Source organism: Labrus bergylta, chromosome 5, assembly GCF_963930695.1.
Source record: "Labrus bergylta chromosome 5, fLabBer1.1, whole genome shotgun sequence".
Classification (NCBI taxonomy): Eukaryota; Metazoa; Chordata; class Actinopteri; order Labriformes; family Labridae; genus Labrus; species Labrus bergylta.
In genome coordinates this window covers 12876566-12890039 of record NC_089199.1, presented here as the reverse complement: position 1 = coordinate 12890039, position 13474 = coordinate 12876566, and the positions used below count along the sequence as shown (strand labels likewise).

At 42.1% G+C, this 13474-nt stretch overlaps 1 protein-coding gene across 8 annotated transcripts in view; it reads left to right on the top strand.

The window, feature by feature from the left end:
• Nucleotides 1-9752, top strand: part of erc2 (ELKS/RAB6-interacting/CAST family member 2) — a 35233-nt gene extending 25481 nt beyond the window's left edge. For 4 of the 8 annotated variants that reach the window (XM_065954840.1, XM_065954841.1, XM_065954842.1 and 1 more), the window contains 9 exons: nt 1720-1922; nt 2955-3077; nt 5121-5244; nt 5903-6063; nt 6702-6849; nt 7350-7388; nt 7928-8578; nt 9432-9499; nt 9595-9752. In XM_065954840.1, the coding sequence (XP_065810912.1) occupies nt 1720-1922; nt 2955-3077; nt 5121-5244; nt 5903-6063; nt 6702-6849; nt 7350-7388; nt 7928-8578; nt 9432-9458 (1476 nt within the window). In that variant the 3' untranslated portion in view covers nt 9459-9499; nt 9595-9752. The remainder of the gene's footprint in view (nt 1-1719; nt 1923-2954; nt 3078-5120; nt 5245-5902; nt 6064-6701; nt 6850-7349; nt 7389-7927; nt 8579-9431; nt 9500-9594) is intronic. The other 4 variants (XM_065954843.1, XM_065954847.1, XM_065954848.1 and 1 more) reach the window with 2 other exon arrangements.
• The last annotated feature ends 3722 nt before the right edge of the window (nt 9753-13474 follow it).

Here is a 13474-nt window from a genome sequence, read left to right as displayed (position 1 = left end):
CCCCATCTTTAGCAAAATGTTAATGTTGTAATTGGACACAGTAATTTTGATTTAAGTTTTAAATAAAGTATTTTTAATATACTTTCATTTGTATTACGTCAATCTAAAATTACTATTAATTATATTATTTAAAGAGTTTTACTCATTGAGAAAAAAGTTCCTACAAGTTAAAACCCTGACATTGCTCCTCATGCTTGAAATATGCAACTTACTGTTAGCAGACGGTGGTCCCTACTACTTTGTTTCTCCATTTTTGTCTGACAATCACAGAGACTGTGAAGCTTTGTTGGGTTTGCATGAAAATGTCGACCTTGTTGCATGTTGTCACTGTCAGTGTTGCCAGGCTTTTCTCTTGTCTCAGTGTGGTGCGGTCAGCTGATGTATCAGCCCGTGGTTGGAGATCACTGCAGTGTTTTGGTGGATGCTCTCTTGTTCTGTTTAAATCTTGCACTTCAGCGAAACTGTGTTGACATGTGTGGCTGCATATTGTCTTGAGGGTAATGTGTATCACTTTAATGAACTTCATTGGGAGTTTCAAACTATCTAAATAATAGTGATATTAAGCCACATTTCCACCAAAGGAAATACCAAGGACTTTTTGAGCCGGGAACTAAATTTGAAAAATCATTTCACTCCCAGAGACCATTTTTTTCAAGCCCTTTGTTCCCGTCTGTACCTAAATTATATAGCAGTGCTGCCGTGTGGGGTATTTGTTAAATAATTTGACAACAAGGAGTAGTTTCAAGTTTTGGCTTTTGTTTGTGATTGACTACTTTGCAATTTGGTTAAGTGAATCAACATTGGAAAGAGATCCCCACCTTAACCCACAAGAAGCTTTGAGCATACCTGTTCATAGTCAGATATTTTTTTTTAAATAGTGGCTGGAAAAAAAACGAATGCACAACCAGTAAATAACATTTAGCGCTGCAAAACTGGCCTCAAAGTTCTTGTAGTCTTGGAAAGTACCATTTCCACAAGCAGGGACTTTTTCTGGTTGTTGGGAAACTTGCACAGAATGTCATTTAGACTCTTGCATTACATGGAAGTTCACTCAAAGGTTCTGGTCCCTGGGGAATGCTTTTGTGGTGGAAACGTGACTTTTGTCCATAGTGATCCAGCAGTTAACGTCTGACCAGCTTGTGTCAGAAAGCCCATTAGACAGACTCATGAGTAACATTTTGGTAGCACAAGTTTGTTACCATTATTGGTACAAAGACAGACAGTCAGACACACACACACACACACACACACACACACACACACACACACACACACACACACACACACACACACACACACACACACACACACAGACACACAAATGCATTCAGCTAACTATTCTATATACATTCAATATGCAAAGTGACTGGGAGTCTCAGAAGGCCATTTAATGGAGCTAAATAATTGCTCTGTTAAAGATAATGAGCCATCACAACCATTAATGATGCCCTTGCCCACAACATTTTACTCTGCTTCATTCATTAAGAAAGACAGAGAGGGAGGAAGGAGAGAGTGCGAGAGAGTAGTTAATAAAATACACAGATGGACTGAAATGTGGCCAGAGTGTGTATCTCCTTGCTGTCCGCAGTAAAGACCTCTGTGCTGTAACTGCGTGGTTGTGCTAATATTATAATGTTAACTGAGTTTGTCTTTGTGTGTGTGCATTTTTGTGTGTCTGTTTGGGTCTCTCCCAAACTCTCTTTGGCATGTGGAATGCAGAAAGCCCACGAGGTGGATCATCAGTCGGGCTCCAGAGGAAACCCGGAGTACGTGGACCGAGTGAAGCTGCTGGAGAAGGAGGTGAGCTACTACAAGGACGAGGCCAACAAGGCTCAGACGGAGACAGAGAGACTCCTGGACATCCTGCGAGAGGTGGAGACGGAAAAGAATGATAAGGACAAGAAGATCGCTGAGTTGGAAAGGTAGTGAACTCTTAACTAAAGTATTCAGTAACAGTATTCAAAATGAATGGAAAATGCTTCATTTCTCACTCTTTTTAACTAAATGGTATCCAAGCTTTCTTCCTTTTAATGAAAATCACCAACAAAATTCCCTGAGCAGATGATGTTATTTTAGCATTTCGAGTAAAAGCAGCCTTTACTGTTAATATGCAGAACATTAAGTAGTGATCAGTGAAAATAGCACACATACATTTTGTAACCTTTAAAGTATACAGTTCTTTTGTTCTACGTGTCGTGAGTGAGCTTCCTTGTGCTTCTGTGTACATGCAGTATTCTGCAATTTTCCTGTTGTTGTGTGTAAGCGTGTCCAGCACTGTGAACTGGATCCAGTCATGGTACACTCTTAGTAGAACACCTGTCAGGGATCACTGTTGCTGCTGTGTGTTGAGATACACCAGAAACTCTGTGTAATTCTTCAACACTGTGCTAGATGTCACTCAGCCCGACCCCTCAAAGGACAGAGGTCACACTGATAACAGTTATTGGACACATACATAAAGCTTGTGGCCTCATCAGCTCTTGGCTCACCTCTCAGTGCACTATGTGGTCTAGTGTCTCCACACTGACAGCAGCTTTTGGATTTGGCTTTGTTGTTGGACAAGACCATCCTCATCTCACAGGAAAGACTGAGACAGAGATCAGTCAGAGTGAACGAGAACTGTATGAGCACATGTCCACCAATGACAAGCCCATTCAACTTCAGAAGTCCCAGTCCCACCACCTCATGTTGAAAACAGTTATATTTTACCTTCCCAGCCTTAAATAATGGCCATTTTGTTTCAGTGTCATGCTAATTTGTTGGTGGTGTTGAATTAACTGAGTCTTCTTGTCCTTTTTTTTGCCATCTTTACCCACTTTTTTCTGTCCCGTTCCTCTATCTTCTCTTTCACACCCACCTGTCTCTCTTTTTTCCCCTCTGCCATTGAACACTTTCAACCTCGGTTCCACGCAACTCTTTCTCTGTTGTACTCCCCTCCTCCTTCCCGACACCAGCCCCCCTCCCTCTTTCCCTCGCCCTACCCCTCGTCCCGGTGGCAGAGCTCCCCCTGACCCGCTCCCTTCTGTGTCCGCTGCTCCTCAGCAGATAGGGGGCATGGTGTGGGATTTCCTGGGAAAGTGAGTGCTCTGCCCTGGCACTTCAGCTCGGCTGCGTGGTTAAAGTCTCCGACTGCGACTGCTGCAACTGCTTCTGGTTTCACATGTGTGCCTGGGTCTGCCTGCTGTCTGAAGCATTCACAGATTTTTGTATCACAGTGTCTTTGCTGTTAGTGAGTTCTTGTACACGTGATACAAAGATCACTGGATACATGTTTGCTTTTATTTCTTTGGCATGTTTTTGCTTTGTTTTTACATGTATTCCTATGTGCTGTGAAATTATTTTTTGATTAGTCTAAGTTAGAGATTTTGTACGAGAGTTTTATGCTGCACGTTTATTTTCTCTGCATGTTGTATCTGCCATCTATCTGTACTGACAGAGAAGGGAATTAAGTACACAAAGATTTTCTTGTGTGTCAAATCACATTACAGTCAACAAAAGCAGCAGCAAATCATAGTGGTATAAATTATAAATACGGCCTGATTACTGTATGTTTGAAGAAATAAAATTCTAACTGCGCCGATTCAGAACTATCTTAAAATATATGTCAGTGATGTATTTTCTCTGCTAATTCATTGATTCATTTTAATCATTTTAATTTTCTGTACTGTAATTTTTGTCCCTCTGTGTTCTTGGTGGACTATCAATATATGTGCACACCATCAATCTTGCTGACACACGCATACACACGCATACACACACATACACACGCAAACACACACACTTGTTTGTGTCTTTTTGTAGTGTTGGCTGTTTGTTGTAGCTTGTGTAGGAAGTTTGTGTGTTTAGAGCTGAGGCCTCCTCCTGCCATGAGCACGCTTCCCCTGTGCATTCCATCCACCCATCTGCCCCCCTTCCCCTACATCACCCTCTCTCTCTAACTCTCAGTCCACCTTGCAAATCGTCCCAGTAACACCACTCGACAGCTCCGTTCTTTCCTAACAATCTTTCCCAGTGCCCACCTCCTTGCTCTTCCTTCCAATCCACCCTGCCCCGCCCTTCCTCGCTTGATCGACCAGACACTAAGGGAAATGATCATTCTAGTGGCCTGCATGAATAGAGCTGCTGTGCTCCAGGTCTACACGCGCTCAGTAAGTGAGGTGCTGTAGTAGGTAGGGTCCGGACTGAACCCTCGGTCCTGAAGTGTGTCAGTCCAGTCGGGTCTCTTTTTGTCTGAAGAACCCTGCATCCATAACTGATTCTCTCGCTCCTACTCGTTGTCAAACCACTTTTTGGCTTCCCCTGCCTTCTGCTAGGCTCTGAGACCCTCCCTCCCCCTTCTTCCTCCCCTCTTCCTTTGCCCGGCTGATTTCTGCCTGTCTGACTGCATGCCATTCCCAGGCTTGACAGTAGATGCAAATGGTTCCATGTTTTCAGAGAAGGTACATCCTGCATTAGCTGTGACAGGCTGCAGTCACAGGCTACTTTGTAGTCTCCCAGTTTGTTTGACAAGAAACACTGGGATCTCCTCTGGGTCCTCTGTATTGTTTTTTGTTGTTGTTGTCTCTTTATGTTCTGGTTCTAATGTCTCTTTTTTTTTTTTTTTTTTTTACTTTTGTCCTTCGTGTGCTCTCTTCTGCTGCCTTCAATGTCTCCTAAACTTGTTTCGTCACCCCCCTTTCTTCTATCTTTACCTCCCCCTCTCTGCAGTCTAGCTCCTAGGTAAGTTATGCCCCTCCCCCTTCAGCGCGTTCATTTCTACCTCTGTCCATCCCATCCTAACTCTGGTGCTCTAACCTTTAAGCCATGACAACAATGTCATTTTAACATGAGGCAATCAATTCATGTCTGATGCTCATGTCTGTTGCTGTCCCGGTGATGTCATGATTGGTACTATTTTGAAACAGGATTTATTCAAAATGCCCATGGTGGTCCATCCCGCTGTATTTGCTCTACGTGTGTTTATTGATTCTGATATATGGGTTTATATTGTATCCTACTCACATATCTACTAACTTCAATTAAAACTGTTGCCCCTAGAATTAAAGTTGAATATCTGGTTCACACAATGATATTCAGAAGAACTGGTAAAGGAACAATCTTAAGGTTTTGTGATTTTACAGACAAGGAGGCAAAGACCTGACAAAGAAGGGGCCAAACATCAAACTGGGACCACAAGGGGACAAGAAAGGTTTAGGACAAGACCTTCGTAAGGATGGCACCATGGATGGTGGCCACCACTCAAAGGTACGGGTTAACTCTTAAAAGCCAACAAGTGTTCCACTCAGCACCACGAACTGGATTCAAATAAAAAATGTATATGTGATTTTCAGGGGCATGTCCAAACTTTTTTTTTAACTGGGGTGGCCCACCTCGGGCACTGACTTATTCAGGAGTGGCATGAAGTTTGTGGGCACACGCGCACAAACAACATCATTTTTTTACCCTTTCTATTACCACTCATGATACGTACTTATTAGTAACACAATTTGGCAACAGATAAATCTTCTCAGCTTGATTATTTAGGGACTTAAAAACAAAGTCACAATATACTTAAAAAAATGAATGCTTACTCTTGCACACTGTTTAACTTGAACAAATACATTTATTGGCACTCAAGTCCATTGCAAGTTAGACACTGTGCACATGTTTTTTCTTGAAAAATTGTATGCAAAAGCAAAGTATTAATTAACCATAAGCCTGCTGAAAACAGCCAGAATAGTTGATTTGAACCGAAGTACCACTTCTGATTAGGCAAATAGCTTATCAGAGATTTGGATTTTGGGGTGGCACCTGGGGTGGCCAATCAAATTTCAAGGGGGGCCCATGCCACCCTTCTGACCAAGCCCCTTGTGATTTTTAATGATTAAGTTAGGTGTTCTCATATAATGATGGTTTTCATCAGTTGGAGGAGCTGATGAGCACTCTGGAGAGGACGAGGCAGGAGCTGGATTCCACCAAGCAGCGTCTCTCCTCCACACAGCAGTCGCTGCAGGAGAGGGACACACACCTCACCAACATGAGACAAGATCGCAGGAAACAGCTGGAGGAGATCCTAGAAATGAAGTAAGCTCTCTTGTTGTGTCTCTTGAGTATGCATTACTACCTTTTCTGGAAAAGTAGACAGTTTCCCCCCTTCCAATCCACGTTAATAAGTGGTAGAAGTGGATGCAGCTTCCAAGAATCAAATATTAGTTGTTGTGAACTTCCATTGGTAAGCCTTGAGTTCAGGATTTTGAATTGTTTTGTAAAACCAGAAATGACCATATCTGAATGACAGGGTGGATGGATACGCCTTATTACATCAATTGAGATTTATTATTGAGAGTTCACACTTGTTTTTCAACTAGTACAGTCATCCCCTGCTGGCCATGAGATAGATGTCAGGTATAACATAGAATTTTAAACCACTTTGGTTTCACTTTTGAAACCAAGGGTTTCATCCACATCTTATACAGTTTGCATATACTGCCTTTGTTGTAGATACATTTGAGGCATTCAAATCATGTAAATAACTACTGTAATTTAAAAGTCCTTGTGTATCTAATCAGGCCTATCAGTTCACAGAGGCACTTGAACAGCATCTGGCAAGTGTTTGAATTGCTCCATTAAATTGCCCACCTACCATATTTATCATTTATGAAATGTTCTTCCTTATTTCAAAACAAAAGTTCAGATGGCCAAATGGTTTTTAACTCTTTTAGGCAACAAGCTCTGCTGGCAGCCATCAGTGAGAAAGATGCTAATATTGCACTACTGGAACTTTCTGCCTCCAATAAAAAGAAGACCCAGGACGAAGTGCTGTCCCTCAAGAGGGAGCGGGACAAACTGATGCACCAGCTCAAACAGCACGTAAGTACTGCAGCACAGTGTCAGAGAATATGCAGTCTATGTCTAAGTCTGTATCTCATTGCCAAGGCAACATTAATCACAATGAAAAATAAAGCTGTAGAAGGAACCTAGCCATATTTCCATTTCATCTGCCGAGAGTGGTGCGCATGCATGCTCACAGATTCTCTGTGCTGCTCTAGTTTTGGCGCTATTCCCAATGTTAGCATCTAATTTTGCAGCATGAGTCAGGGCTACTTTTATATCTTTTTGGGCCGCTTAAAGCTTGAGTCATTCTAAAGAGCTACAAATCAAGCTACAAGCTTTCATTAGCAAAGTGCCAGGTGAATGCTACTTTTTTTCTGACCATGAATATACATTTCACATCAGCGTGGATATTTTGCTACAAGCAATGTGTTTTTTTGCAACGCGTAATGTCAAATTCATACTAAAGCCTTATAATCTATTATTCAAGATGTGTTCATTAGGTCAAACATTGAGTCTTAAATGTTTTTGCTTTCAAGCTTCAAGTCATGTCAGGTATTCAAGGAGTCAAGTCTCAAGTAAGTAGAAACATCCAGCCGTCAAGCCCAAGTCAGGACCCAAGTCTTCTTTTTTTTTTCTTTACTTGAGTCTCTTTAGAGGAACTCGGGTGGTAACTATACAATATACATGTCTTAAAAATGACGATGCCTAAGATGATAAGATAGTCACTAACGCTAGCCTCCTCCCTCCACCACAACCTTTTAAATATATAATATCATGTGAGTGAGGCAGTAGATTTGTTTTCCCTGTTCAAGCTTATCAACTGATTGTTGCTTTTGCATATCTTTTTTGGTTTTAACAAAATATGGGACCTTTCCCCAAATGTTCTTTTATCTTCAAAATCTAGATATCCTTCAGAATGACTACACATATTAATCAACAGTTGACACAGTGTGAAGACTAAAAAAAGCAAAGTTAAAGCCTAAAGTGTGTTTGTTCCTATGATGATGCATTTTAATACATTGTAAGGTATTGCTGTTTAAATCAAGACCCACATATACTTAAAATAATAATCATGATTTTCTATTAAATCATTTCTTCTCTCATCTTCCCGCAGACACAGAGTCGAATGAAGCTGATCGCAGACAACTATGAAGACGAGCAGTATCACCCACACGGTCCTCACCACCCACAGCCGCAGCCCACCCACGCACAGCCTCAGCCCCAGCCCCAGTACCCCCATGCTCCCCACGCCCAGCAGACTCCATACTCACACACCATGCATCCACAACATCAACAGCACCCACAGGCCCCCGCACAGCACCCGCACCCACAGCAGCCACAACCCCAGTACCCACACCCTGCCCACTCGCAGCACCCCCAGCAACACCCCCAGCAACACCCCCAGCAACACCCCCAGCAACATCCCCAGCAACATCCTCAGCAACATCCCCAACCACCTCCCCAGCACCAACAGCATCAACAACAACAGCACCCACGTCCCCAACAGCCCCAGCACCCTCACCAGCAGCACCCACAGCATCCTCAGCAGCACCCACATGGACATCCTCCACAGCAGCACCCTCACCCACAGCACCCACATGGCCCTGCGCAACAAGGACCCCATCCACAACATCCACATCCCCAGCATCCTCAGCACCCACAGCACCCACACCATGCCCAGCATCCACGTCACCCGTCGCCCCATCATCGTGGAGGGCCTGCCAGAGGACCCCCGCACGCTGGTCACCGTCCCAACCAGGACCAGGTGAGGTGTCTTCCATCACAAACATAACATCACAAATTCCCACCAAATTCTCTAGTTACTTCAACATCATTGACACATTTAGATGAAATCTTTTTAAGTAGGCCCCTAAAGCATCTTCTGCATCAAAGCAAGAGCTTTCCATTTACAGCCTGATTTTAGTCCTTTTGACTGCAGAGTTTACGTTCTCTCAAAACTTGATGAGAACTAAGGCGCATTACAATTTCTGTTATTAGCAAAGAGATGAGGTGTACCTCTTTGTCCACAGGGGTCACCAAGATGAAATGAAAGTTTCTCACGGTAGCTTTAATGTGTTTCCTGTGTCACAAATCTCTCGACCTCTTGTTCAGAGTTGCTTTTCTGACTGTTGATAAATCAGTATTTTGCACATTTTTTACTTTTTTATCAATATTAATTCAATTACCGGTAAACTTTTTCTTGTGTGATGTACTCAAGTTATAGCATGCTGTTACTATTACTTTGACAATACCTGGGACATCATTTGTTTTGAGCAGGGTTTGTTCCTCACTTTTTATTATTGTCGTTCAGTGTTGATTTAGGAAAATATTTGTTGAAAAATGGTATTGAAAATAAACAGTTAAAGAAATGATAGAAGTCAACAAACTCTGGAGCATTGTTGGTTCTAACTATGGTACTGTAGGGAGCTGCAGCAATCACTTTCTTGTGATGCAAATTCATACGATTCAAAGTATAGCCTTATACTAACTGTGCCTAAAGCTGCACTGTAACTAGGAATTACATTAATACATTTTTTGCTGCTTTAACTTAAAATAATCTTTTTAAATTATGCCTATGCCAGTGTCTGATTACTTTTCTCCTTTCTTGCATATTTTAGGATGACGACGAGGGCATTTGGGCATAATCCCAGCTGTGACAACCAAAGCTCTGATGTTGTTTTGAGGGGTGAGATAAATTTAAGACTTACACATTGATATGATTCACTGTTGCCTCTCCGCCTGCATTTTAAAACAAAATGTTGTTACATCTCCTATATTTAGATGATTCAGTCACTACTGGAGGAGCACAGCAATGCCATGATGTTGAAACACCACCCGACCAAACATTTATTACCTCCACCTAATCAACACTCAGCTATGGGACCTTTTTTTCCGATGGGAGAGGAGAGGGCACTCAGGTGTGCAGGTCATGCGGGGAGACCGACAGCTCAGCAGGTAATGTAACGAATCAGGAAACACATTGTGTATACTACCATGAAAATGGATTATTGAAACTGCTTTCTCTTATGCATCCCTGAAAAGTTCTAGAACAGGTCTTTATTCACATGTATCCCACGGCATGACGTTTTCCCTGAAAGACGGGAGAGGGTTCTGGGGAGGTGGGACATAAAAAGGAGACTGCAGTAATAATCTTAACAAGATATCCAAGATGGCAGGCAAAGTGTAGTCTTACGCTTTTCATAGCTTTGGAGTGACATCACACACTTATGGAACAACCCACCTGACGACTGTAGACTTTCCTCCTACAACAGTGTAAGGAGAAGGATTCTCCATGAATATAACGTCACTAGAGTGATGTTCTGTTGTGACTTTCAGACAAATGCGACTGAAAGTGTCCCAACAAATGCCTCTGTGTTTGGCTTCTGGATTATTATGATATCAGAAATACTTATTAGATATCAAAAGCTAAACAAGGAGGCATTCGTTCAGCCATTCAGTCTGACAACCGCGGGCACATTCAACTGAAAGTTGCTAGTTACCATGGTAACTCTTAAAACTGTAATACCGGCAAGAACTTTTCTAGCGATTGGCATAGTGTTGTGTTTACTCTATATGGGTTGCAAGAGCCCAAAACTCACAGGCTATCTTAATATCTCTGTTTTACTTCAGTTGTCAGGTGATGTAAACGTGTCGTTTTGAAAAGATGGAAAACTAAAAAGCCTCCTACTTTATTAATCTCATTTTGCAGAAAGAGCGAAGAAGAACATTCTGGCGAGGATTCAAAATGATGCAGTTTCATTACCTACATGACCATAGCACTGGTTGCTCACCAGTCACTAGATGTAAACATCATCACCCCCTCCTTCTTACTTGCAGTGAATTTTCTTGAATAGCAATTTTCTTGCTACATTTACACATCTGATCATTTTACTTCATGCAAAAATGTAACTAGGGGACTGGCAGTAGAGATTCTGCAAAAAGTCAGGGTGAAGACATTATCAGTTTGTGTTCACACATGCAGCTCACCCTAGAAAATGTCAAGAGTTTTGTGCAAGTGTAAAAACACAATAAGTGATTAAAGTTACATTTTAAAAATGCAACTCACACTTTGTTCTTCTTTGTTTTCTGCTCAAGGTGACCCTGGACGTCTTTTTGTTTGCACAGGAGCTGATCACAGATAAAGGACTGAAACTGAAGTAAAGAGAAAGAAATTGTTGCTGATGGACCACAGTGTTCTCTGTGTCAGACCTTGCTTTGACAAGTCATGTGATCAAAACAGCAGCCCAGAACCAGAGGTCACCTCACCTGTCTGTCACCTGCAGGACGCTGCACCTCCTCAGGCCAACAATGCCCTCTTCATCCTCCCAGCAGATAGCTCTTGACTGTCTGTGCTCAGTATTTTGTTGTTCATCCTCTTTCCACTGACAGATTCAAGATCATGGTTGTGTTGGTGTCTGTGTCACTTTCCAGACTGACTCCTCTTACTCTGGTTGGCTCCCAGTTGACTTTGTCTCAATCCTCACTGCCCTGCTGACCCACTTGGTGACATCTGGCCCCTTTACCTGGCTGTCATGACCCTCAGAGTCTCTTCTATTGTTTTAGTCACCTGATTGTGTCCATGACACTTTGTGGTTCACACTGTCCTCTTTTATAACCTTTATACCTTCCCATTTCTAGTGCAGATCATATTCAGCATCCTTAGAAGTGATACAATGTCCCTTAACTTAAAAACAAAAAACAGAGTATAGCATGTTCTACATATCCCAGTTTTGAGTGATTTTTCATTGTTGGAAAGAAAGAGCTCAGAGTTTACAGTTAGTCTGCCTTTAGCCTTGCCTGCAGCAACAGGGCTGCATGAGCTAGGGCCCTCCACTTCTTGGGCCCATTTTGGCCTTAAGGCTGTGGCTGCCATTGGTGTTTCTTCATGTTACCTCATTTGAATCAGAAGTAGTCAAAAAAAATCAATCTATGCAGGTGTTAACATGGAGTGAATGCGTGTTTAAGTTCCTCATCCTTTCTCAAATTTGTCAATCAAAGTGTAATCCACCATCCAATCGGAGGCCAAGAGAGCGGTCAGCAAATATTCATCGGTCCGACTATTTTGAGGTTCTGAGACTATGCACCTATGCACCTCCTCCATGTTGCAGGAATTTTTACTATTGGTGCTTCTGCTGGTGCTCAAACTGAATGGTGTCAGACGACCTGGTAATAAGAGATTTAAAAAAAGAAAAGCCTTCATAAAAACACTGTAAAAGACAGCCTTGTACATATGATTCGACCATGGGGGACTACTGCTATTATAAATACTGTTACAGACTATGTAAGGGAGGAGATGCTCAATAGATGTTTTCCCTGCAGGCCTATTTGAACCATTGACAGCCCAATGTCTGACCTGCAGTGTGCTCCTGCTCCCCTCTCTCCTGTAATCCTCCTCTTCCAGTAGTAGTCTGTGTGACCTCCCTAAACATAGTGACTCGTTTTCTCCTTCTTAACAAGGTGGCCTGTGCCTCGTAAAAAAAAACTGTACACATATATGATAGATATACATATATTATACATATAGAGAGAATTCTATAGAGTGTGTCTATACGTGGTCAGAAAATCGTTTCAAACTGACAAAGATAATATATCTATGTTTTTTCTTCATGGTTATTTTTCTAACTGGCTGGAGGTCAGAGAGGTGTCTTATTTAGTGTGTTGAGTGGTGTGTTTTTCCTCTGGTTTGTATTTTGTGAGAAAGTCCCTCAGCAGCAAGTTACATTCCCTGTCTGAAAACACAGGACAGCCCAGAAAAAAAGAGCTTTGGAGGAGTTGATGGGAAATAGAAAAGTATATTCAAGTCTAAATGGAAGGCTAGTTAAGCTGATATAATAACATTCCTTTTTAAATGTGAAAAACATTCAGTTGAAGACCATTTGCTTGTGGTGACAACTTTCAAACAAGAAATACGATCTTGAGTTTTTGCAACTCACATAGGTAGCAATGAGATTATGTCTGCTGCATTCAGCGGGCAGAAAAACTTGCACTTGTGAGTGAGGACTATCACTACTTACATCCAAGTGGAGGGTTGAGTGACTCTGTCGGATGCATTTCTTTCACCTGTTGTGTCGTCGTCGTCTTGTGAACCGAAGTGGTGACAAAATGTGACTGTGACAGCTCGTTTAGTAGAAAAATCCAGCACACATTGTTGCAGTGTTGTGGAAAGTTGAATTAGACTGTTACTCTCCCCACGTCCTCTCCCTCCCCTTATGGTGCCTGTGTGTGTCTCCCGTTTTTGGCCAAGTTTTGATTGTTATATATAAATGTCTCTCCCATCTTCCACTAACCAAGGTGATCCATGCATCACGTTTTGTGTCAGCTCCAAACATGACCCTCTACTGCGTCTGTCACTGACCAAGAATCGGCAAATTGTGTGGTGTTTGTGTTTACAAAAGTTCTAAGAAAAGTCCTAATTTGGATTTTTCTTAAAAAAAAAAAATGGGAAGACAATGCAAACAGACAAAGGAGCAAAAAAACCTATCACTTCACCATCAGGAGGCGGAGTATGAATCCTCCATTTTCAGGTCCATATCTACTGAATACTTGAAGTAGGGGGTTCTCCTACCATGAAACACCATATATGATTTACATGGTAGAAAACATGAAACATTTCAATTGTGCCCATGCATGCTGATTTTTACATAACGTGCCAACTGAGAGT